At 38.6% G+C, this 27,735-nt stretch overlaps 1 protein-coding gene across 1 annotated transcript; it reads left to right on the plus strand.

Moving 5' to 3' along the window:
• Positions 1-13,350: 13,350 nt before the first annotated feature.
• LOC139881517 (bidirectional sugar transporter SWEET17-like) lies at positions 13,351-15,567 on the plus strand. Its single transcript, XM_071865976.1, has 6 exons — positions 13,351-13,384; positions 13,514-13,550; positions 13,653-13,863; positions 14,060-14,221; positions 15,024-15,143; positions 15,421-15,567. Exons 1-6 carry the CDS (start codon positions 13,351-13,353, stop codon positions 15,565-15,567), a joined length of 711 nt encoding a protein of 236 aa, XP_071722077.1.
• The last annotated feature ends 12,168 nt before the right edge of the window (positions 15,568-27,735 follow it).

The following is a 27,735-nucleotide window of genomic DNA, read 5'->3' on the forward strand; positions in this document are numbered from 1 at the left end:
CGCCGATCGCTTCGATTGTTGGAAGAGGAAATCCAACTCCGCATTGAAGAACTGGACTGAACAATGTTGCCCCCTCCATCAAGGAGCCTGACCGCATCCTACAACAACGCCTTCGAGTAGTAGTACTACCCATCACACTAGTTTGCCCAAATGTCGAGAATGCCTGCGTATTATATGGCCAATCCATCCACGGCTGCGCATAATAGATTTCAAACCGGCTACGCTCCTCCCTCGGCTCCAAGTCGTGCTCCTCCCCCAACGATCGAGCCGAGAATCTTTGCTCGATCAGACCCCGATTCTACCATGACTGGGGGCCCGATAAATTTGATTACGGGATACAACACGCCGACCACGAGAGCGCCGATGAAGGGAAAGGCATGTGCCGCCGCTTGCCGCACTGTCACACATGTCACAGCCCTACATTTTTCGAAGGAAGACTTGTAGGGTATCCAATTTCCACATTCTGACCCATTAATTATCCCTTTGATGATAGCCAATATGCCGATCATGAAGGTTTTAGTAGACGACGCTAGCTCCATTAACATCTTTTACTACCAGGTGTTCATAGCCATGGGTTTGACGGACTCACACCTGTCACCATCACCAGGACTAATTTACGCGGTCAATAGGGTCGAGATCTCCGTGAAAGGCCGAATACGGCTCCCCGTGACCATCGTGATCGGAGCTCATAAAGCCCTGCAGATGATCAATTGGTTGATCATAGAAGGCCTTACAGAGTATGATGCAATTCTCGGCAGAAGAGGTATATCGGCTTTCTCCGGCATGGCATCTTTTCTCTACCAAGCTTTTAAGTTTCCTACTTCCGGTGGTATTGGTACTGTACGCGGTACCCAGGCCTAAGTTTGGAGACACTGTGCGACGACCGTAGAGTCTAAAGTGCATGACGGACTAGGCCCCTCAAAATGCGCTTTGCCTTCAAGGCCGAGAGCCATTACGGGTGCTAGAAGCATCACACAGAGCCCATAGACATTCCCCATACACGGATCATGATGTCGGAGATGATCGCCACCTCCCTCAAGCCAAACTGATGAAAGTCACGGCGTCGATCCAGACACGTCCGACTCAGGCCGAGGAGGTCATCGAGCTCATGTTCGGAGGGAATGCATTGGAGGAGGCCCAAATGCCGATGTTTGATGCGCCTGAGTCCTCCCTAGCCGAGCATCACATCTCGGAGGTTAGTGAATGCGACCTCTAAATCTCGGGGCTAATTACTATCTTAGGTTATATGCTAATAGCATAGCGGTTAAGACTGCTAGAACCTGGTAGCCGTAGGCACTGCCTAGAACTTTTAGCTCCTGCACTTAGTGTATGCCAGATAGAATTGAGCCCAGCAGATTACACCTTAATGTAGGGTTTGATAATCCCCTCAGCCTCATGGTTTCCCCGATTGGGACAAGGGCCACTTGTAACAAATCCAAGGTTGTTGCCGAAACGTCGAAGCTGAAATGCGTGAGAAGGGTGTAAGAGTGCACCAACTATGATAGAGGTAAAAACATTCAGTTCTTTGATAATCTTAGAAGATCTTTTGAAGAAACCCCAAAATACCGGGAATACCTCTTGACTTCGAGGCAACATTTCACCTCTCTTGCTCTACCGACACCTCCAAGAGAAATGAAATTTCCGCCTGCCTATCCTGTCATTTCCACTATGGCCTCCAATTTATCATCTAGCAAGGAAGAAGAGCAGGCTCTAGGACCGACATCCTATGCCGGACAAGCCCATTCAGAGGCTGAAGCACGTTGCCCTCAATTGGAGGAATTCGCCTTCGTTCCGGCCATGATTAGACGGGATTCAGAGCTGTCCGGCCTCACTCGGACGCCCGTGATCACAATCCCAAGAGATGTTGAAACCTTGAGGGGCTCCTAAGCCATAACTGGAAAGTGCCCCCTCGTAGCGATGGAGCCGTAGAATAGTGAGAAAGCGTCGGGCATCTAACCTAAATACCCATTCGGCTTGGCCCTTAATTCGCTCCCCCAGCAGGAGAACCACAAGACCTTTGGCTCATCGCCCATAGCCACTCTGGGAAGAATCGACAAGCTTGTTAAAAGGCACATGATGCAGACATTGTCTGCAAAAGGAAAAGCCACCTGTCGGAGGCCACACCACGAGCTTCGATAATGCAGCAACGCCGCAATGAGATCCAAATCTCCTGTGCGAGAAAAAGGACTCAGCCAACTGGATACCGGCGTCCTAATGCCGAAGGACCACATGAAGCCGAGGACATATCAAACCGTGAAAAACTCCACTTATCCTCAGTATAGCCCGCCGTCACACTTGGCACCTATCGCTGCAACTGAGAGTTGTCCTAGGCTAGTATAGGAGGAGCTTCCATCTAATAGAAATTTCCTAGAAACAATAGTATTCGGCGCTGCACGGCAAATTTTGTAAGCCCCTATAAGGCACGAAAAATTGTTTGTGAACTATGTGTAAATCCCATGAGCTGCATCATTCGATACATGTAAATATTCATAAAGAGGCGGTGGGGCCTCGAGCAAAGGATGAACATAGACCCTCAAGTCTTAGTCCGCTCGGCCTTCACCCCACACTAGTCCCGATGGAGAAATATGTTTAAGGCATCACTGGAAGGATCTTCGACGAAAATAGACAGGCCAGTCTTAGCCGACATCCGCCATGGAGCGAGGCCATGGCCACCCGATTGGTTATCAACTGGCCTATAAAACATATAGACCATGCCAAATGAGCGCTTTGATGGGCATGGGCCCGTGACCATCATAGCCCTCCGGTCTGCCACGAACGATATGCTTAACTAAGAGGTCGAGTGAAACACATCGAATTTGTGAATTGATCACTCACTATTTCAACCTTTTTCACTTAGTCGACCTTAGTTACAAGCAAAAGAGCAGTTACGGCGCCACGACATAAGAGATGTAGAGCGTCGGTTATAAGGTACCTCGGTGGCTCCCATTGTCGAAAGAAAAGCGAAAGGTAACTTTTTGCCCCCTGGAATATAGCGACTGGTTAAGAGGGAAACCCACCCCAGCGTTAGTACCGGTTAAGAGTCACAACCACCCCGGCGTCACCTCGGACTCGAGAGGATTAGCCCATAAAGGATCTAGTAAACTGGTTAAGAGGTACGCCCACCCCAGTGCTAGGCGTCTGTTAAGAGGCAAGCCCACCCCGACAATCCTTTCGGTTGATAAAAATTCTTACCAAAAACCCACCAGTGAAAAACTGCAGACTAAGTCGCCAGTTAAGAGGTACTCCCATATTGACGCCCCACACGAGACTGCAAAATCAAGAGGCCAAGATGTCGGTTAAGAGGTATGCCCAACCCAAGTACTTCCTCATACATGGAAAAATCTGATAAGCCCTAAAATCGAAGGTCAAGCCGAAGGTTAAGAGCTATGGACACGCCAATGCTTTCTCATAAATAGGCAAGATTCCAAATCTTCAAAAACATAAACTCACGGCTAAGAGCCCGAGAGCCAAACCGATGATACAATATATTCCAGACAGGAAAAAGTTTCTCAAAGCCCAAAAAAGCAAAGCTGGTTAAGAGGTATGCCTAACCCAGCAGTAGATGTCGGCAAAGAGATATGCCCACACCAACGCTCATCTAGCTCGACGATAAAATAGGGAAACTAAGACCTACGGAAAGAAAAAATTAAAAGTCGACTAAGAACTACGGCCACCTCGACACTCATTTTAACAAGGCAGCATTGAAGCTAGAAGCAGTAACAAGAGTTAAGACGTCGATCGTCAAGATGAAGCTGACGCCCTCAGCTAACCAAAATAAGGACTCGGACAAGAGCATTAGGTAAATAAGACGCCGGTTAAGAGCTACGGTCACACAGCCGTCAACCTTAATTCGAACAAAAGATCCAAGCCAAGTCATAAATTAGGCCAAGTAAAGCCAAGCACACCAGAAGGCTAAGCCCTCGTCAAGTGTCGAATGCTCGTTTTTTGTTGGGACAGGCATAGTATAGAAGCCGAAGGCTATGAGCCGGCTATAGAAAGAATGTAATTTATCAAAAGCTGAAAGCTATGGGCCAGCCTCAGAAAGATATTTTAAGCAACTTCCACATAATACGAAGTGAAAGCAAGTACGCAAAACAGAAAGCTCAAGAAGCAAAGAAACTCAAAAACACGAAACACGCATGAAGTCAAGCTGCTGCATTCGAAAAGTCAAAAGCCCCGCCAAGGCAAATGTACAAAATTTGTCATCTACAAGGCCGACAGGCCAATATCTATGGTACGCAGGCTAGAAAAGCTAGAAAAATGACAATATGTTGAGCGTCTGGAAAACCACGCAAGGCCGAACAGACCTAAGGAAAGAGTGGCAAGCCTCGCTCGAAATTGGGTGGAGCCAATATGACACCACGGCCAACCTGGAAATATAAGGGAAAGGCGGAAGCGAAGACGAGTCAGTTTGAATCGAATATAGTTCCACCGCTACCCAAGCCTCCTTCTAGCTGACCCACATACGGATTATAGATCTTCCCTGCAAGTGTCAAACAAATAAAACAACGAGACAATATATATATATGACAAAGACAAGATTGACAAAGACAAAGTTTACCACCGACTATCGTGGTAAGTGACATAGGTGGCTTGACAAAAGCTTGACTTGCTTGCTCCACCGAGAGAAGTTTTCTTGCCTTAAAATTTCTACAGAGTTGCGTTGCTTTGAATGCGTGTATTGAATGAGAGGGTTGAAGCCTCTATTTATAGTGCTTGAGATAGTCCTCGTCCATGTAGGAGTAGAATTCATCCTAACCAATCAGAAGCCTTCCTTGAAGTCCATCTTCTATTATAACTTTTCAATACCTTAATTCTATTTTGAACTCTTACTTCTTATAGTTGAATCCTCCTTATCTTCGAAGTCTTAGTGGTTAAATCCTTCTTGAATTCTTTGTACGTAGTTGAACCCTTCTTGAAGTCTTAGTGGTTGAATCTTCTTGAAGTCTTATATCTAAACTCAGTCTTCATGATATAGTGGTTGGATAAGTTTTGTATTTGGACCTTTTCGAACTAGTATAATTGGGCCTCTGTCCAAGCCTTGAACCCTTCATGAATCTTTTTTATGGTTGAACACTTCGACCATTCAATGGTCGAACCCTTTAACCCCTCGATGGTCGAACCTTTGATGGTTGAATCTTTCTACACTTCAATGATCGAACCTTTGATAGTTGAACCATTCGATCTTTGATGGTCGAAACTTTGGTGGTCGAATCCTTTAATCCTTCGATGGTCGAACCCTTTGACGTGGAACCTTTTGACGTGGGAACCCTTCGATGGTCGAACTTTTTGATGTCGAACCCTTCGATAGTCAAATTCTTTGATGTTGAACCCTTCGATGGTGAACCTTTTGATGGTTGGATCCTTCCATTTTCAACTATCAAAAGCCCAACTAAGTTATGGGTAAAATATTGTACAACCTTTTGACGAACGAGAAAAATAATGCATGGATTGGGCCTTGGACAACTTTCAACCTTGGATCTTTGGCTAAAACAAAGTTAACATTAACGAGTCACGGATAAATAAGGCTATACATGATTCAAATTGCGAACAAGCTAAGTAACGAATTATCGCTCTTCATCAAATACGTGCAATACTTAATTGGCCGTCAAAATTTCATTGTGTACAGCTGCCCCCTTTCGAGAGTTGGTCACGAGCATGAATTTGTTGAGGTGCAAAGTGGGTGAGTCTCGAAACTATTTTGCCTTTATGACATTTACGGATTCTCTTTTAACCCAAATAGGTTTGCTTCATCATACACATGCTTGTTGAAGACCATTTATTATATTTTGAACCTTCGTGTGACAAGGGTTCATTTGAATCCTCCTTTAAGTTTTAAGCTTCTTTGGAGGATGATATTTTTTTTAATCAAGTATTTTTCTGACTTTACTAAGCATGAAATACTTGGACATAAATTTTACAGCAGTTTGACCTTTCATGCTAAGGAGAGAATTTATCCAAGTTGCTTCAGGTTTAGAGTAATCAATCATTATAAAGCAGTTTGAAATCCTCTATGCTTTGGAGGTAGTTGATTCTCTTAGTTTTTCGCTTGTCTTTTTGTCGACTTTCTATAGCGGAGTAAAATTTAGCCTAGCAATTGAATTGCTTTGAGTTAGCTAACTAATATTTTTAGAATACTTAGACTTTCATTGTGGTAGTTTTTAGACTCTCATACCAAGAGAGATTTTGTCTAAGTGATTCTCATCTATGTCAAATAACCCTTATTATTGAATAAACTTCCCTCTTCAAGTGTTCATGGTCATTCTAAATCTTTCCATAGATATTAACGTTGAATCATTTTGACAAGAGCTATTATATAAGAGACATTATAGTTGAAAGTTATCATAATGAATAATGATCATGAGCTATGGTGACAACAAGTTTACATGACTTTCTTATGGATGTTTATTCATTTAAGTACTTCCCAAGTTGTTCACAACAATATTTAAATAATTTAAAATTAATGTATCTTACAAAGATCAAGCTAGAATAGATGGTGGTTTGATGGTTATGACTGAATTCAGTATGAACATCAAATTGCCTACGTATCCTTTTTGCAAAGGAATCAAGTCATCATGTAGTTCAATGAGATGCCCCTAAGCTCAAAGTATGGAGACATAAGCATTTTATCCTCATACTCGAGAGGTTTTGAATATTTAAACTCTTATCCAGGAAGTTGCAAGATTCCCCATGATATGAGTTAGCTCTTCGACGAATCTGCATTCATGTAGACTCATTAAAGATTTTTGTTTTTTATGATGATTTTTTTATGGGTGCCTGATTTCCCATACAACGTCGTTTTCGGTTTTCATTGTAAGTTGGTTGTATGTACATCGTGCCTTTTTTCGGTTTTCACCATGTATATAGACTTATATATAAGACAAAGACAAAAATGGAGTTGAGACGATGATGACTGAACTTATTACTAAGCTGCCTACGTATTCTCCTTTTTTGTTGGAAAAATCAAGTCATTACGTAGTTCGAGTTGCCCCCAGCCTTGGTTGAGGAAAATTTAGTAGTTTAACCTCATACATAGGAGGATTATGAACAATTTATCCTCTTGCTCATGATAATGTTCCTTTTACTCCTCATCTGATGTTAATTCTGACTCACTTCCATAGTTAGAGTCTTCCTCTAGTGAGTAGTGGTTGATGTAGTATGAATCGCTTCCTTCTTCTTCCTCCTCCTCCTCCTCCTCTTCTTCTTCTTCTTCTTGAGAATTTCTTTTGATTTTTGTTCATAGTATTGTGAGGAGTTATCCTCTATGATACTTGTCTCTATTTTATAAGCACGAGCTACTAATTCGTTGAAGGACTTGTGCTTTACTATCATTAAGGGATGTCGAATATCCCATAACATGCATTTGGCATAAAGCTTTATGGCTTCCTCTTCAATAACATCATTACACTTTAGTTTAACATCCCTCCATCTTCGAATGTAATCAAGGACATATTCCTCATCTCTTTGGAAGGTGGTAGAGAGTTCTTGTTAAGTGAGTTGTCGATCAACAATATAGAACATTATAAGAAATTCCCTCTCTACATGTTCCCATGAATTGATAGATCCAGTTGGGAGTTTTGAATACCATTGAAATGCTCTACCTTTTAGGGATCGAACAAATTGCTTGACTAACATATCACCATGAGTTCATGCACCATTGCATGTCTCAATGAAGTGGGCAATGTGTAGTTGAGAATTACCACTTCTATCGAATTGATTGAACTTGGGTGGATGATAATTCGTTGGGAAACATATGGAATCTATCATAGTAGTATACGGTTTCTAGTATCCCAATATTAGTCCGGATGTTTTATTTTCTTTACTTTGAATAATCTCATCAACCATGTCCCTTAGAGCATTTTGATTGGTCGAGATAGGAGTGACCCCCTCATTCACCAAGTTAGCAGTAGTATGATTTGGCTGGCAGGTAGCACTAACTAATGGAGCGCCTAGATTGCTTTCTTGGGGTGGTATAGATGATTCATGCTCTTTGGGTGGATATCATCTCCATGAGATACTTTGAAGGAGACTTTCGTTTAGTGATTTCATAATTCTTTCCCCATAGATTTCATGGATGATTCTATACTGGCCTCCAAGCTACTTTGCACAGTACAAAATTGTTTATCATAAGAAATTTCAGTCATCATGACATGCACGACTTGGAGTATATTCGGGAGGTTATTAGTTGATAAATGCCTTGAATAGCCATTAACATCCTTCATTGGTGGCATCTCTTGCTCAATCTCTTCAACACTTTCTTTTAGATGCTTCATGCTCCTTTAGAACAAGTGTCATATCAATGCCTCCATGGTTATTAACCTCGTTTTCTTCATATTCGACTAACTTTTCCTCTTCCCAAATTAGATATTTCTCCAAATTGACTTCACTTAAGAGTGGTAGCAAGCACTTGTGGATATCCTTCTTTAATGGGTTGTCCATTTTCATTCATAGCAGGTAGATCCTCCACTAACACCTTGATTGACGAAGCATCATCCTCCACTAGCATCTTGCTCATACTCTCAGACTCATCATCTTCCACTAGAGATTTATTTTCTTCTTCATAACTCTCTTATCCTTCTTCAGATGATGCATGTCCTTCTTGGAGATCAAACTGATTTTCCTCCAACTCCACTTGGATTGTTGGCTCATCACTTTGTACAGTTGCTTCCTCAATCAATAGTTTTCCTCCTCCACCCGTAGGTTCATATCCTCCATTATGAGTTCCTACAAGAGAAAATGACTTACATGTAACAAAAGTTTCCTCCAAGTTGCTAGAGATTTTAGTTTTGTCTTCACCAAGGACTTGGTTTTCCTTTGTTGATTGAGTCTTGATCATTGAGAGAGAAAAGTGGATTTTTCCAACACTTCACCAAACTTCTCGTCGGATAGGCATGATTGATATGAGGAGCGATCTTAACTCTCTTAGCTGAACCCATAGGTCCACTTCCTCCTAAGGTGTCACGAACTAACTTGGTGGAGCTCTTTTTTGTCTAGGAGAAGGCTTCACCAATAGGGTTGACGAGCTTTGGAGCCTTAACTTTGGAGGTGCCTCTAGTTGAGCCATGCGTTCGTTTGGTTAAGCTCTTCCTTGGTTGGGATTCATCCAAAGTAGGTGAATCCTCCTTAACATGAGTCCCTACAAGAAAGAAAGACTTACATGTAACAAAAGTTTCCTCTACATTAGCGAGAAGAATTTCATCGTTTCCTCCAAACAATTGGTTTGCTTCCATGCCATCTAGTGGCATTGTTCATCCTCCTGATGGGTTAGAGAGCTATCGCTTACTTCATCGAGAAAGTCGTGCTCGATCGAGGAGAACAATGAGTGTGCCCCATCTTTCATACAACTCCAAGTTGAATAGGCATGGTTGAGTGGTGGCCGGTCTTAACTCCCTCAGTGGCTCCTTTGGGCATGAAGACATGCTTGGCGGAGCTCTTTTGGAGCATGGGAGTTGCTTCGCCAATGGGGTTAGCGAGCTTTGGAACCTTGACCCTAGTAGAGGATTTTCCTCCATATGTGAGTTGTTTCTTTAGTGCCATTGAGTTTTGAGTTTTATCAATCAAGAGATGAGAGGTAGAATTGTCCCACCAGGCATGCCAATCTGTAAACCTCAGAAAATACACGAATATAAAAGTGTAGAATCCGGAGAAAACAAGATAAACAAACTGAAATTTGATAGCCCTAACTCTTTTCGACTAAGTCACTTAAGAAGCAACTTAACGGGTTACAACTCAAACCTAATCTGACAATCACTTGTTTATATCTCTATTTTATCAAAGTGATTTAATCAGACGTACACAAGATCCACTTAAGAATAAACTCAATAAAATATGGAATCCATATTCTTAAGCTAGATACTAAATGGCAGCGCATAAACAAACAGTACTATTAAAACAGTTAAACTACTAGAGAAATAATTCAAGTATTATAAGTGTAAAAATAATAGTACTATGTAACCTAACACAGTTTATGTTTAATAATCAATTAATAAATTAGAATGCAATAATCTATGAAAGATAAGCATGTACTTGGTCCGAAACAACTCGACCAGTACTAACAAGCAACTTACTTTCTATTGATAAACTAAGTGCTATTGATAGTGTAGTGTTAGTTCAGAAGAACCTGAACCTAGACTTACAGTGGACTCTTAAACTCCTGTTGATGCACTTCAGTTGAGTAAGTTGATGACGCCTAAGTCCTTCCTTCGGATGACGATGATGATCATGACTTAGCGCTCTAAGTGTAGAACTAACTCAATCTATCAGATCCTGAGTTAGTGTCCTTCAAGTCAAACCAACCCGATCAATTTGGATACCGAGTTAGTACCTCCTTGATCTGATTCAGTTGAGTTGCTAGTGAATCAGAACCTTCATATCTGACTCAGTTATATGATTATTGAATTAGTTATGTCAGCAAAAGTTGTTGATAATTAGATCTATAGATCTGATAATCTAAAGATATAATGGGCTGTTTGTGCCGTGAACTGTCTGAACTGAAAGTCTTACTAAATAAATGTGTTTATGCTTAAGAGACTATGAGTGAATAAACCAGTCTTAACTATTGGAGTTATACTGATCATATTGGTTGACGTATAAAAGATAAGTCTCTCGAGACTAGTGTCAAGGTTTGGAGACTTATATTTAAATCAAACAAAATAATAACGAGTTGAGCGAGCTTGTTTGATCTAAGGGATGTAACACCTCAACGAGTAGAAACTCGAGCAGTTATTACGGTTTGGCGGATGCATTAAACAATCTTGAAACAAATAGGTTTTTGCATAGACTTGTAAAAACGCGATAAGATGGATAGAACAGTTCTCACTTAGATTAGATCGAACTGTTGGAGCATATAATCGTTCTTGATTTTGGCACAATATAGATTAAACAGAACAAGAATAGTAGAGACTAAATGCGAGATATTCAATACGAAATAAATAACAACCTTGTTTAAATTTATTCTATTAAAGATATATCGTGGTTCGGCATTAAATAGCCAACACCTACGTCCGCTGACCAAAGGGCCGGGTAGAAGTTGCTTACAATGGGGAGAGTAATATGACATGAATTACCCAGATGCGTGTACAAGCCACACGTCAAGACTATTGATGTAATTCGCTTATCTCCTATGTAAATTCTAGACCTAGGACTGACCTATTCTAGGACCCTACCAATAACGAGCCACGACCGGCTAGTACTCTCGATCTCTACACACTCTATGAATATGGATAATCTATGGCAACAAACTAAAGGGTAGAGTGGGATGGACGTCACTCTATCTTCTTCCTTGTGCTCTGTTTATGCAAAATTCTGTGGCTGAAAGTTCGTTGTCTATTTATACTCCCTCATTCCTTGGTCGATAATCCTATCGTGATAAAGAAGATGATATGATACGATTTTCTTTGATCTCCAATTTACAACTTTCTTGTGAATGGATACTTGATGTGCAAGGAACAGATCACGATTTTGTGTCCTTATTTAGCTCTCACGAATTACTGATCATAGTCTAATCACTGCTTACTCTTTTTAGTTCATCGATTTTTCCATGTCATTGATCTCCGTGATGTTATTTAGTTTAGTCCATCGATTTTGCCATATCATTGATCTCGTATATTGTATACAAGCTAGTAAATACACCTGTTAAACATATCAGTCTTTGATTCGTCTATGTCCTTGGTCCATTATCTTCCTTCGTGCAATCTATACTAACCTTATGTCTAGTTTTTTTTTATAAGGCAAAAGGTGACAATTCATATAATAGGTTTCGACTTGTATACACAAAATATATGCAATCACAGAAACTAATGACTTTATTAATTTCTTAAAGAAAATCAAACGATTTAGGGTTACAATTTATATGATTCCTCCGATTAAAGATTAACGAAACAAATTTAAACAATGGCACGTGACAATGACAAACAAATAAAACAACGAGACAATATATATATATGACAAAGACAAAGTTTACCACCGACTATCATGGTAAGTGACAAAGGTAGCTTGACAAAAGCTTGACTTGCTTGCTCCACCGAGAGAAGTTTCTTGCCTTGAAATTTATGCAGAGTTGCATTGCTTTGAATGCGTGTGTTGAATGAGAGGGTTGAAGCCTCTATTTATAGTGCTTGAGATAGTCCTAGTCCATGTAGGAGTAGAATGTCCTAACCAATCAGAAACCTTCCTTGAAGTCCATCTTCTATTATAACTCTTCAATACCTTAATTCTATTTTTGAACTCTTACTTCTTATAGTTGAATCATCCTTATCTTCGAAGTCTTAGTGGTCGAATCCTTTTTGAAGTCTTAGTACGTAGCTGAACCCTTCTTGAAGTCTTAGTGGTTGAATCCTTCTTGAAATCTTATATCTAAACTCAGTCTTCATGATATAGTGGTTGGATAAGTTTTGTATTTGGACCTTCTCCAACCCGTATATTTGGACCTTTTTCCAAACCTTGAACCCTTCATGAATCTTTTTGATGGTTGAACACTTCGACCATTTAATGGTCGAACCCTTTAATCCCTCGATGGTCGAACTTTTGATGTTTGAATTTTTCGACACTTCAATGATCGAACCTTTGATAGTTTAGCCATTCAATCCTTTGATGGTCGAACATTTGGTGGTTGAATCCTTTGACCCTTCGATGGTCGAAATTTTGATGGTCAAATCTTTCGATGTCAAACCTTTCGATGGTTGAATCCTTTGACGTCGAACCCTTGGATGGCCGAACGCTTGATGGTCGAACCTTTTGATGGTTGATGGTTGGGATTTAAGTTTTAATAATGTTTTTCAATGGTATAATTAAAATCTTCATAGTTGACATTGGATGGATGTATTCAAAGTACACGCAAGTAATCGTGAGATTTAAGTTCTAATTATGTTTTTCAATAATATAATTATGAACAATGATAGAGTTAATACCTGAATTCAAATTTTAAATATAATATTTGAATATAAATTTATGGGTCAAACAAATTTATAGGTTCACATTTTTCGCATTATATTGTAAAGTCTTCAAAAATTAATATATAATTATAATTATAATTATAAACAGCGATCAAATTAGGACTTGAACTCGATAAATTCAAATTTTAAATATATTATTAAATATCAATTTATGGGTCAAATAAATTTATGGATGCACATTCTCCCTATTATATTATATTTACATACATATATATAAATAAAAGAGAGAGAGAGAAAAGGTCTTCAGAGTTATAATATTCAATATATAGCTGTAACACTATTCGTAAGCTAGTATACATTAGATCATTTAATATCGATCGCGATACTCTTTAAGAGATAAAGCTTTATTCTCTTTCTCTCTGATCTCCTCTTTCCTCCTTCCAGCATATATATAACAATGGAAGGCTTGACATTTTTTATTGGGCTCATTGGTAAGAAGCAAAAAATAAAAGTTGAATTTCTTGCTTTTGTTTACAAAATGTTTATTAGGTTTGAATTAACAACATTAATTTCAATCCATATGCTAATTATAGAGTTCCTTGATTATCTTCTTTCTGCAGGAAATATCATCTCTGTCTTGGTATTTCTTTCTCCTGTGTATGCTCCTAAATTCATCTTATTATGAAGTAATTTATTAAGGTATGTTAATTAACTGTTTGTAAAATTGAGTACTTAATTATTTATTTTATTATTTTTCAGTCCGACATTTTGGAGAATAGTAAAGAACAAATCAACGGAGGATTTTGAGTGTGTCCCTTATGTTTGCACATTGTTGAATTCATCCTTATGGACTTATTATGGAATCATAAAGCCTGGAGAGTATCTCGTCGCCACTGTTAACGGCTTTGGAATCCTTGTAGAATCTATCTACGTCTTGTTGTTCCTCATTTACGCGCCAACTATGATGAGGGTTCGTATTTAATTATATACTCTCTCTCCGTCCCAAAATAAATACAATTTTTTCAATACAAATTGTATGTAAAAATTTGCTTCTATTTTAGGACGGAAGTAGTATACCCGTAATCTCGCGATTTAATTTAGTGATTAAGGCTTTATATATTGAATTAATTACTGTATATATATGGTTTGAATATCGATCGATGTAGAATAAAACTGGAGCTCTATTTGGGGCACTGGACTTGGGATTTCTGGCAGCAGTTGTTTTGGTGACTCAGTTGGCGTTGAAAGGAGAGATAAGACTTGACGTGTTAGGGGTCGTCTGTGCTGGACTTAATATTATCATGTATGGCTCTCCTCTTGCAGCCATGGTGAGGATTTTTATTTCATCATCTTATTATTAATTTAAAACCATTTACTTTTAGAATGATATTACGTAAATTAATACTGTATGTTACTAATTAGTGACTGCCCACGTTGTCTAATTAATGCACTTCAAGATCAGCACTTTAATTATACTACACATAGGATCCAGTTTTTTATTTAAGAAAAGTTCTTCGATCAGTTATTTATTAGTATATTGAAGCGATTATCCCCTTAAGTTGGCCACATTATTATATGACAACACTCCCACCACATGACTACTTGCCATTTTATATATAAAACAACTTCCTCCTATATACACTGCTATATAGATATATGTGTTAATGTTCTTCATGATATATAAATGGTACTTAATTGTAGATTTGTAGTTAATTAAATGTTCCAAATTAACATGCCATATAATGTATAAAGTGGATACTCAAACGCACCTAATTTAATTACTTTCTTTCCATTGTTTTGTAATGCTTCTGACTTTCCAAATGTATGATTATCATGCATCCATCCTATAGAATAGCATAATGAATACAAAAATCGAAAGTCGCCATCTTTTAATCAGCATGCAGGACCTTTTGTGGGTCAGTGGGTCTCAACTACTCGTCACATTTATGGCAACCACAAATATAGATTAGCTAGCTTCGGTTCTTAATACTTACTTGAATCAATCTAGAAGAAAGTAATTTTTGTAGGACAATAGATCGATATTATAGTCTTCGAAGAGATGCTAAAAAAAAACACATTTCATAGATTAATGTCAATTTTTATTAATTAAAAAATGATGATATGATGCAGAAAACAGTGGTGTCAACGAAGAGTGTGGAGTTTATGCCATTCTGGCTCTCATTTTTTCTATTCTTGAATGGTGGGGTTTGGGCATTCTATGCCGTGCTTGTGCGTGACTACTTCCTTCTGGTGAGCTGCCAAAACATTTAATTCATTTCTAAATATAATTCATTTTATTAAATTCTAGACGTTCCGCATAAATTAAATTAACATGAATACATATTATGATCGAGTACTTAGAATCCGAAAAATTAAATATATATATTCCATGCATGATATGCTTTACGTACGTACATATTCCGTGTTTTTTTAATTAATTAAACTCCATTATCGGTTCATCAAACTCTAACTAATGTGATTTCTTGGCATTAATTTATACATAAGCGTTCACGAATAATGCATGCAGGTACCAAACGGGATAGGATTTTTGCTCGGAGCAGCTCAATTATTGTTGTATGTAATCTACAGGAATAGCGCCAAACCAAAAAAGAATACCGCTTCGAGTGGATTGGAAGAACAACAACGAGAGCCTCTCATCATCTCTGTAGATTAATATTCATTTACATAATATATAAGTAAAAGGTTTCTGCTTTTTGTATGTGTTTAATTACAAAAGAAAAGATATCCACATTTTGAAAGTTTTCTATACTGCTGCTATAAATAGTTAAATTACTTGGAAGAATGTGTTTGGTTATTTTTTTAATTAAAAAATAAAAGTAAAATAAAGAAGCTATCAGTATATTTATTATCACAAATAGACTGCACAGACCGAATAAAAACCAAACTAAAAGCAAACCGATATGATCTAACCGATCAATACCGATATAAATTTCGGTTCGGTTGTATAAAAATTGGTGTATCGGTTTTCGATTCGGTTTCTGACTAACCCACGGTTAAATCGAAAACCAATAAAAACAAAAAAGAAACCACCGTAGAAAACCCTTATTCTTCGCAGCTCATGCAATCAGAACCCACTCTCAATTCCTTCCTTCTAAAAACCTTTTGAGTCCATCTAAGATAGTGGCATAGCCACATAGCAATGAAGGGTTCCCTCAACTTAAAAGAATTAATAAAATACTTTTTTTAATTTTTATAATTTTTAATTAAATAATCATGAAATTGTTTAAATGAACCTTCCAATTTATTTTAAAATATATTGAACATCTTGAATTTTTGGCTAGCTACACCATTCTGAGATAAACAAAATAAATATGAATTGTCCACCACATCAAATTCATCCGTGGCGAGCTCAAATCTACTATTTTTCGGAGATAAGATTGTTAAGAGGTAAGATTGTTGAGCAGCATAATTATATGGGTTGCGGAAGAAAAGAACACCAAAGAATGGCGCGTGCATCATCAAAGGATCAAACATATGGATGCGGCATTTTTGTGTAACTGAGCCTTAAAAGGTGGACATGATTTACTATTTTCGGAAATTAGATTTTCGAGATTGCTAATTGTAATTAATTAAGGTTTGATTCGAAAATGATGTGTCCGGGAATAATTTTTCCACCTCTGGAAATGGAGAATCCGGGATTACTTGTCCAGGGAAATGGGGTACACGGGTAAAGCTTGATCCGGATTTGTTGATTCCGGAAATGGTAAATCTGTGACTGCTTTTGTCCCGAAAATGGTGTATTCGGCTAAAGCTTGATCCAGAATGTTAAATCCGGATCTTCTATTGTCCCGAAAATAAAGTTTACGGGAATATTTAATCTATAATTGCCACACACGGGATTAAAGTCCGGAAATTCCACTTCCGGAAAAGTTTTTGGCTATAAAAGGCTCACCGCACGATATACATTTTCACAATCTTTCTTCATCATTTTCACAATCTTTCTTAATATTTTTGAAAATCCTAATTTTTTCTTCGTATTATTTTTAAAATATTATTAAATATATCTTCATATTTAAATTTATATTGGAGGAGTTCTGTACAATATGTTGATGGCAAGGTCGTTGTAGGTAGTGTTCCCGACTCAACGTATTTGATCGAAGATAGGTTAAGTTATGATGATTTTTTCCAAGTAATGTGCAACTATGCCGGTATTGAAAGAGAAGCGGTACAATTGAGGCTAATCTACGTATATGCGATTGATAACGGTGAAAAACAATGTATCGTTACTAATGATGATGCTACATTATCATTGATGTATCAACATTATTCTTGGAGTCGTGATTTGTTCATAAGCTATCATCTGATTCATAATTCGGGTCGAACACCAGGATTCAATGCCGAGAGACAGTCGAGTAGTAGGCCTCGCGGACAACGGGGATACGGCCCCTCCAACGAGGATTACATTGTTCCTCGCGCAAGAGATTATCATGTGTTTAGCAATATTGATGGACCTGATGAGGTAACAAACAGTTGCATTCCTGCTAATCCAGAGTTATACAATGGTGGCCCTAGCACCATAAAGTTGGGAACGCATTTTTCGAACAGGGAAGAGCTTCATGGTGCGATAGCCATATGGTCAACTAGGCGGGGAGCAGAGTATCGCGTGACGGTGTCAGATCAGACGAGATGGGCGGCAGAATGCATAAATCGTCCCAATAAACGTACTAAGAAGCCGTATCACGGTATTGTATGCAACTGGAAGATTCGTGCTTCGTTTAAGAGGAATATCGCACGTGGCAAATGAAAGTCTGGTGTGATGGGCACAATTGTGACGGAGCAAACAACGAACGGGAAGATAGGAATATTTCGCAAAATCATGTTGCCCACGTCATAATTGGTAAGATTCGCGACCATCCAAATTACCCAATCAAGTCCATTATTTCCGACTACGAAGCAGCATTCGGCTGTAAAATAGGGAGGAAAAAAGCTTGGGACGGTAAGCGAGTGGCACATGAACTAGTTATATGGAGATTGGGAGACAAATTTTCCCCAATTGCCTAGTTACATGCAAGCTCTTGAACACTGCAACGATGGGACGAAAGTGCAGTGGAAGTTCAAGAAGGAGGATGGGGTTGTACATAGTCGGAGAAAGATTACCGGTACGGACAAATGTTTACTGCACTGTGATATGACTTAAAAAAATAAATTTACTGATTTTGGTTATTTATTCAAGTACGTATTTTGGTATTTTGGTGCCATGAAACGCACATTTCAACACAGTCACCCTGTAGTTATCGTTGACGCAACGCATCTCTGAGGGGCGTACAAGGGTAAGGCGGTCGTAGCGATTGTGAAGACTGCTAACCATAGAGTCATGCCAGTCGCATATGTAATCGTAGACGAGGAGTCGAACCACAGCTCGTATTGGTTCTTGAAATACCTGAAAAAATACGTTCTGCAAGATACGTTCACTTGGATCATCTCTGATCGTCATTCGAGCATCCTTTCTGCTATCGTGAAGCTGGATAGAAAATTTCCGAACTGGGGAGTTCACAGGTGATGATTACAACACTTTCATTGTAATTTTAAATTCAAATTAATCCATCACTTAAACATTGCCTCTGCACAGGTTCTGCATGGAGCATGTTCGTGCTAATGTGATGGCAAGTGCCCGAAGAAGAAAGGAATATATGGGTTATGTTGGGCCGTGTGTACCGAGTTAGATGAGGCTAAATATATGAAGGCATGGACAGATCTTATAAAAACGAGTCACCATACAGCTACATATCTGCAACGTATTCCCTGGACATTGTTCCTAGATAGATTCTACAGATGGGGCGTAACTACTTCCAACGACGCGAAGAGTTACAATAACGTTCTTAGAGGCGGTCGCTTCTTGCCGATAAGGGCGTTCGTCCAGGCCACTCACGCAAAAGCTATGACGATTTTTACAGACGAGATGGCGAAAATAAATAGGTATAGATCTGCTCTGCACCGATACCGTCTGAGACATTCAATGACAACAAGATGCATGTCAGACGATACGAAGTCTCGTTATATCCAAATGCTCCCGGTCGTACGTTCAGTGTCAGATCTCCACCGTTGCGTCTCGGAGTTGCGGGCCGTAAACACATTGTCCAATTTGACATGGGTTCATTCACATGTTTAGAGTGGGACACCTACATGATTCCTTGTTCTCATGCCATGGCTGTTGCGAAGGAACTCAACGTTCGTCGTCTAGATCTGGTTCATCGTTGCTACATAAGGGATGGTTGCAGACAACAGTTCAGTGGTGTGTTTCACCCTCTGCCGAATAACTGCCCGAATCCAAATTTTTGCTCTTATCGGATGATAGTCGGATGGTTCATCATACGGTCGGGGTCGCAAAAGAATTAATAGACGAATGAGGGGCGCGAGGGACTACGCGAACAAAACAAGTCAAAGACCACGAGGGTGTAGCAATTGCAACGGCAAAGATCACGACAGGAGGAAATACACGTTCACTCATATACCGGTGGATAGATTGTCGTGGAACATGTTGCATGACCCATACGGACTTCATGTAAATACACCTCTCGATGATGACGAGTACGATGATGATTATGAAGATGGTGACAACGATGATGATGATAGTGAGGATGACTCTAATGAAGATGATGAGGATGAAGATGTGGATGAGGATGATGATTGTGACGATGATGATGACGATGATGATGGTGATGATAATGAGTATGATGATCAATCATTTATTTATTTTTTATCCAGTTGCCAGTTATTGAAAAATATAAATAAAGTACTATTACTTACAACTATATATACAACCTACTCGCAAAATTACGAATGACGACCTCATCCGTAGAACCAACTGTTCGTCCTCTTCATCTGACCACGACTTGGGCGATCCTGTCGCTGTAACTCTGTCTCCTTCGTAGCTGGTTCGGGATCATCTCCAAATTGTAAGTGAACACCTTGAGAACTAGACTCGATGCCTAAGCCCATATGAACATCTCCAGAATCTGAGTGCCGAGGAGTGACATTCGTGGTCGGCTGTTGCTAGTGCACTTTACCAGACCAAAGATCCTCGAAGTTGTACTCTACAGGATGTGCAGAATCGAAAGTGCCAACTGCGACCAGAGGTGCGAGCTGCTAAGATGATGAAGTTACATCCGCCAAATGATCAGCACTAAAAGTCTGCGAAGTCCTCATGTCAAGGAACCTAAGGTTCATTTGTGCTGAAAATAAGTCATCGCTCCCCAATGTCTGCACCTCTGGCAAAATACCTGATCGTGGATGGTAGGAGGATGTAGAATGATCGGATACAGCAGGATGGTCTGATATGGAACGACGACCAGATCTAGCAAGACGAGAGGGTCCATATCCAGTAGGGCGATCCAAACCGAATGACGTCCAGAGGGTCCTGCTTGTGCTGTAAGAGAAGGTACTTCGGGCGGGGGCCCTCTAGCTCTTCTGTCGCTCCTCAAATCCCGACTCCTTATCCGTCTCAACAGTGATCTAGACTATGGAGGTAAGTAATCCTGACTGGGATTCTCGTGTACGATTCCTGGATCGGCAGTATCGGTCGGATCCTGGATTGGCAAACCGGTGGCCTCCATCAAGTCTCTGATCCTGGTCGATATCTGCCTGTAATTCTGTGCATGCTGGGAATGATACTCATTACCGTTGTACATCTCTTGTAGGTTGGACATCCACTGCATAAGTTGGCCCAACTCGTCGCTCTGCAATTCGATACGCAGGAACATAATCACTGATTTAATAATTTCCAATAGAGATTGTTGAACGTCCTACTATTAAGAAATAGTTAGTATGTATCAGGGCATGCAATGAATATGTGCGGCCATGATAACCTGCATCGAGTGGCTCATGACTAGGATCCTAGACAAACTGTACGGTCTTACGATGGTACAAAGACCTATAATCCTCCACAGCCATAGGGTAAGGTGTAAGAGGACCCTCCACGAAACGGTTAGCTCGATCGTGCAACTCTTGAACGTAAATAGCATGGTCTCGTTCCCAATTCTTATAGTGTGATGATCTCTTTATTATGTGCAATCTTTGAGTCTCGGTCTCATTTAGAAGATCGTCCGAAATAATTTGGAGGCATCCAAACTGTCGCATCATCGTATCGGGATAATGTCCCCTCCACAATATAGTAATAGTGGAGGTATGTCCTCGACCTCCAAATGTGCTCACCCTGAAGGCATCCATCCAGCAGAGAGTGCATGTGGTCCGCGTAGGGCGTCCATAGGAACTAAAATGGAATGATAAAATTAATTGTTTGAAATATATTTATGTTTTAAAAGAATTATTTAAAGGTCAACGGGAACTTAGATGATAAAATACCTGTGACGAAGTCATCATGGACAGCTGATCCCTATAAGCCAGAAGGACGTGACTCGTAATATTAGTTCTGGACAAAGGTCTAGTCCACCTGCGTAGAAAAATCGTTCAGTAATTTGTACGCCACAAATCAGGGAATTTAGTTATAACTTAAGCAAAGTCATGAACGTACCGTGCAGCAAATGGCACCACATGTCCTCGATCAAATCTCGGCCTGACCTTAAAAATTCTCGACCATGCCCAAGATTGCACGAGTAGCCCACACATGTCCGTGTGATGCTCTCCTGAACGGGCAGAATCGCATAATGTACGGTAGGTGTATGCAAGAACGGCGCTACCCCAGCTCAACTGATCGCAAGCCTTTGGATCTTCTAGGAGCTGCAGTAGGAAAAGATCGATCTTGTTCTGGCTCTTATTCGGGAAGAAGCAACCAGCCAGCAAGATCGCGAGGTGACATCGCGCCCTCTACAGTGCCTCCTCGTCTGAAATATCTAACTTTTCTTTATGGCGCTGCAAGTGCTCCCTAATGCTAGCGAGCCGAATAGCGGTCTTCCCATCCCTTTCCGGGACAAGCCCAACAACCTATGGAGATACCGGCCGATGTCGGCGGGATACGACTCTCTACCCATAACGGGCAAACCGTCAATACGCAGGCCCAGCAATACCCCAACATCTTCAAGCGTGATGGTGGCCTCGCCTATGGATAGGTGGAAAGTGTGAGTCTCGGGCCTCCATCGTACGGCAAGTGCCGTCAGCAGATGATGGTCATACTCCAAAAATGTTATACTCGAAACCAACCCAAACCTCATAATCTGAATATACTCCATGACCTGAGGTATGCAATAGACGTCATCTCGCTTACACTCCCAAAAGAAAGCGTCGGCTGTCCTCACAAGTAGTGGCCTATCACACTCCTCGTGAGATGAATAAATGTGACGCGATCTATGTTGCGGCTGAAACCACAATAGATCGCCCTCCTTAGGTCCCTCAGAAATCCATGAAGATCTCTGCGCTATAACTTGTAAAAAAAAAATATGAGTTCTTAAAATAAATGAACAAATATGAAACATATAATTCAAACCGAAAAATACATTACCGCTAAATCGAAACGACGTAATCGAATAGGCAAAAAATCGAAACGGAAAAAACCGAACCGAAAAATTCCGAACAGAAAAAACCGAACCGGACGAACCGACCCGAAAAATTTCGAACCGAAAAATCCCTTCCCGCTAAATCGAAACGACAAAAGCAAAACGGGAAAAACCCGAACCAAAAAAATAGAAACGAATAAAACAGAACCGAAAAAACGAATCGAAAAAATCGAACCGAAAAATGAAAGCGAAAAACCAAACCGGACAAACCGAACCGGAAAAAACCGAAATGGAAAATATCGAGCAGAAGAAATCGGACCTAAAAAAACCAAGAACGAAAAAATCGGACCCAAAAAATCGAACCAGTTAAAAAACCGAACCTGAAACAATCGAACCGAAAAAATCGAACCAGTAAAAAACCGAACCTGAAACAATTGAACCGAAAAAATCGAACCAAAACACAACAGATAAAATCTAACCAAAAAAGGAAGAAAACAAACCCAAATCACCCATTGAAACCTCAAGATCGGACAAAACTTACTACAATAACGGATCGTAGCATCCAAGAACTCCGATTTGAAGAAATTCCGGCGAAAAAAATGACTACATTCATTTAATCCACGAAATTTCAAACAAATTTAAAGTATAAATACCTAAAAAAATGTCTTCTTCCGAGTACTTGACGAGAGGGAGCAAATTCCTTAATTTACCGGAGAAAAAAATTGAATCTTACGCCGTCCGGTAGAGTGTTCCGATCGGATTTTGAGAGAAAGTGGTGAGAGGGAGAGAGATTTCGGGTAAATTGTGAAGAGGAAAGGAGATCTGGAATTTTTGAATTTCTTATTACGAAAATAGTGTACCCGGGTCAAACTAACCGTGCATGTTTGCCACGTGGCAGCTTCCTCTTGTCCCATATTTGACGTTTTCGGGACTGTTTGTCCTGTATTCAACATTTCCGGGTCAAAGCTTGTCCCGTATTTGACGTTTCCGAGACTGTTTGTCCCGTATGCCACGTTTCCGGACTTAATACTAATCACGTAATTAGGTTAATTTTTCCGGAAAGCCTATTTCCGGGAAGTGTACATTTATTTACCAAAAAAAATCAATTTAATGTTTAGGTATTAGGATTGGGTATTAAATTTATAATTTTCCGCCAAACACATGCTGATGAAGTTTTATTATATTCGGGAATTGGTGGTTGCCAAAAAGATTCAGTTGGCATACTGTGGGAGAATTGCAGACTGCAGACCTATTTATTGGAAGATTAGGAAGGATCAGGCTTGAGTTTCTGAAAGATATCTTGAGAATGCATGTTTCTACGACTCGAGGAGGAGATGTTGCATGTATTGTTTTCAAGTTGTTGAAGGAGTAATTGTGAGTTTAAATCTGTCTTTATGTTCAAGCTTTCAGACATTAATTAAATTATGTCCAAACTTAACTAAAGGCCCAGTATGTATTTGTGACCTAGTTCTGAACTTTGATAGTCCTAATTTTTTTCGACTACTGCGACAACTCAACGAGTTACAAGTGAAACTTATGTAATAATCACGTAAATTATAATTTTTCTTTTAAACAAAAAGTGATTAAAATATTTACGATTGATTTACTTAAAAATATTCTAAATAAAAATATAATAAACAATTCTTAAATAATAGACTAGATCAATTCAGTGGATACTAAACAAGTAATGTCTAAAATAATTTTCAACCTAAAGATAAATCTAAGTGCAGTAAACTATAATGAATTAATTAAGCAATCGATAACTAAATCAATACTAACCAAAACAATTTACAGTTATTAATCAAAGGATAAATTTAAGTGCGGTAAATTGTGATGGAATAGTTCATTGGTGAACCAGTACTTATAGAGATTGTTTACGATCTAAAGATACTTTTACGTCTGGTAAACTGTGATGCCTAAATCTCTCTCCTGAGTATGATGTTTAATCCATTGGATTGTATTAATGAAACCTATTTTTCGATGTCACTTTCACACCGATTAACCCATGACTTCTTGGATTCTTCATCTTCAATGTCTGTTAGTACTATTCGTTCAGCAGCTTTGAGTAGACACTTGACTCTATAGTCTTCACGTACTTCATCGCTACAACCTCCTTTCTTAATGAGTTGATACTTCTTTTTTCCCGTCTTGACCCATAGAAATATTAATGTTTCTTCATCATCGACAAGTTTACACCATGTGGCATCATACTTAACTTTTAGATGTTCTTCTCTAAGTAGTTTTTTTTTTGATACATGGTTTAATTTCATTAATAAATGAGAATACATCATAGGATCGAAAATTCGACATTACACATGAAGTACCGATAGGGGGACCCTAACAATAGTTGAAAAAAGGACAATGAACATACAAAAATCAAGGACTAAACCCCCACCCCCGGCCCTCAAAATGAAGACAAAAAACCATGGCTATCCTCAACGACCTAAAAATTGTTGCAAACTATATCTACCCATAAGTTGATATTGTCACAGACGACAATCAAATAACAAATAAGCGTTAGCAACTAGGTAAATATATATCCCTAATTTAGGAGCGAAGTAAATCGAAAAATGAAATTAGCTAAAGTCTATGTTGCACTATCTCGGACGATAGACCTAGACCAATACGACTTTCATCGATAAAATAGCTAAAATCATACACGACACGAAATGCTCATAAATCAAGACTGCAATAAAAACTACAAATAAAAATCCAATAATGCAAAATAAGGCCCAACAACAAATAAATGAGCGCAAAACATATTTGAGACCATTGAGAGCCAAAAACCTTAAAATGCACAGAGAGCTATGCTGTGACCGATACACATCTAAGTAATTTGTCTATTAAAATTAATATCTCTTCTCTTCTCTTCTCCTCTTCGATTTATTTATTCATACGCAACATCTAAATCCTCTCTCAAATTTTGATTTTTTTCTTGAAATTTTTTGAGGAATTTTAAGTTATCAATGGATGAGGAACTACATGGTTTGTCAGTGGCGGAGACAAGAGGTCAAGGCGTGTAATGGCAACTCTGTCCGAAAAAAAAAAATTTAGGCTTAGTAATTTTTAGATATATATATATTATGCCTATATATACATATTTGTGCAACATAGTTAAATTAAGTCGTTCTAGCTCAACTGGTAGTGCGTGAAGTTTAATGCATTTTGGCTTAGCATATGTCCATCTGGACATGGTTTCAAAGCTCCTATTTTTTTTGTGTATACTCTGTAATTATTTTAGCCTCCCTTTATTTTATTTTTTTCTTCTCTTAAATATTAGATTCAAGCATAATATCGAATTATAGTTAAATTTCATCCTCTCATTTTTTATATATTATTTTCGTTTCAAAATAGCTGCAAATTTTTATATGTAATATTTGACATAAAAAAAATAGTTTATTCTCTTTTCTTCTCTTAAATGTTAGACTCAAGCATTATATTAATAAAAAATATTTTAGCCCCCAATGATGTTGATAAAAAAATTTCGCGGTGTGACATAAATATTGAACATTTTACATATTTAAAAATATTTTATCCATTAAAAAAAGTATATTTTGTATCATATTTATTATTATATCTAGATTAATTTAAATATATATTATACGCGCTCGATCTGCGACCGATATATTATACTTGGCATCCCGACATTTAAATTCTGGCTTCGCCACTTTGATTTGTCCTCTTCAGTGATTGCCATGTATGCACTTGCAAGTTTTGAGTCATATCTTTGAATTTATTTATACTAGTGGCATGTGTTCACGCTTCGCGCGAGCAAGTGGGTATTGTTGTAATATTTTCGGGTCAACGTACGTGTTAGTGATAGACGACGTTTACAATTTCGATTTAATTTTTATACCTCATTTTATTTTAACATGCGGTTGTTTATTTTGATGGAATTGATGAATGAAACAATAAAGTGAGGATATCAATATAATAATCTAGCTTACAATTGAATAATAAAATAAGATGTGGAATAAATAGATGAAATGTGCATTCTTGTGATTCCTTGGATTTCTTTTTTTAATCTATTTTCTTTCCTTCAGTTAGCCATAGAGTTCAATTCATAATTAGCCATATAATTCAATTCATAACTACCAACTTATAAAGAGGAAACAATTCATTGATCATGACCAACATTACTCATAAAAATGTACCTTCGAACTTCCAAGAAGAAGAAAAGCTTAATTAGCAATCATCCTATTAATTGTGAGCTTAATAAGCTTGGAAAGTGAAATTATGGCCTTAATTGTAACTTCACATAATAACTTCACATAATTTGATCAAGGAAATGGAAAATGACAATGTTCTTTTACGAAACTTGACCTTTAGATTTATAAAACTTTTTTAAAATATACAGTTTATTATAGTTATTCTCAGAAAAAAAAATTAAAAAAAAATTATAGTTATCTTTCTTATCGAAAATTTAGGTAAGATAATTTTATGGTTTCACCCATTCCATAGTAATGAGGCTGTAATTTGTACATAAAAAACAAATACACTGCGTTTTAATAAATGCAGATAAAAAGCCCATAGAAATTCTCTCAATTCTATATAGTTTATCTCATTGTTAGTTTCTTCGTAAAGGATTCGTCTTTTATATCCATTATGAATACTGTACAGAAATAATGATTAATTTAATGAAAAAAGCTTAAGCTATTAATTGTTTCTCTCTCGTAAATCGTAATACATAGCAAGTCTAAAGAAAGGATTGTTGAGTACAGGGCTCCGAAACTAATTAAACTCATCAAGTTGTTTCTATCCAAGCCATCAATCTTCTTTCCACATTAAATGATTAAACTCATCTTCTCGCCCTTGTTCAGTGATCAACTTTTGTGGTAGTTATCATCATCAGATTCAAAATTGAAATTAGGGTTTTTGGCAATGGAATAGATCTGCGACTAAAACCCCAAAATTGAAATCAGCGGGGCGGTGCGAATTAGGAAGGTGATGACGTAAAGTGGTCTGATTAGAGCTGTTGGTGGAAGAAGATGGCGGCTTGAAGTGGTCGGAGTCGCGCCGACAAGGAAGAGGACGACAAAAGAGATCAGAAGCTTTTTTTATTTAACTTTCATTATTAAATATAAAAGGAGATTTGACTGTATAAGGAGGGGAAGAAGAAGAATGAAGAGGAAGACGATGAGATAGAGAGGGTTTTATTATTTTACTTTTAAAAAATAAAAATAAAACAGGAGATTGGCAATCGGCTTTGTAGAAGGGGTGTAAACTATAAAGTGTTTTGAAAAATTGAAGTAAGGGTAAGATTGTAAAGTCAGTATATGTCTATGTCTATGTCTGTCTTATCTACTGAAAATAAGCGTAGAAACACTGATCACACAGTTCAATAAAAAGGTCTGACGCGTAGATGTGCGAAATGACCGAAAAACCCATTATATTTTTTCCTTCCTTTAAGGTATTATGGGAAAATCTTGACG

Source organism: Rutidosis leptorrhynchoides, unplaced genomic scaffold (assembly GCF_046630445.1).
Source record: "Rutidosis leptorrhynchoides isolate AG116_Rl617_1_P2 unplaced genomic scaffold, CSIRO_AGI_Rlap_v1 contig168, whole genome shotgun sequence".
Taxonomy (NCBI): Eukaryota; Viridiplantae; Streptophyta; class Magnoliopsida; order Asterales; family Asteraceae; genus Rutidosis; species Rutidosis leptorrhynchoides.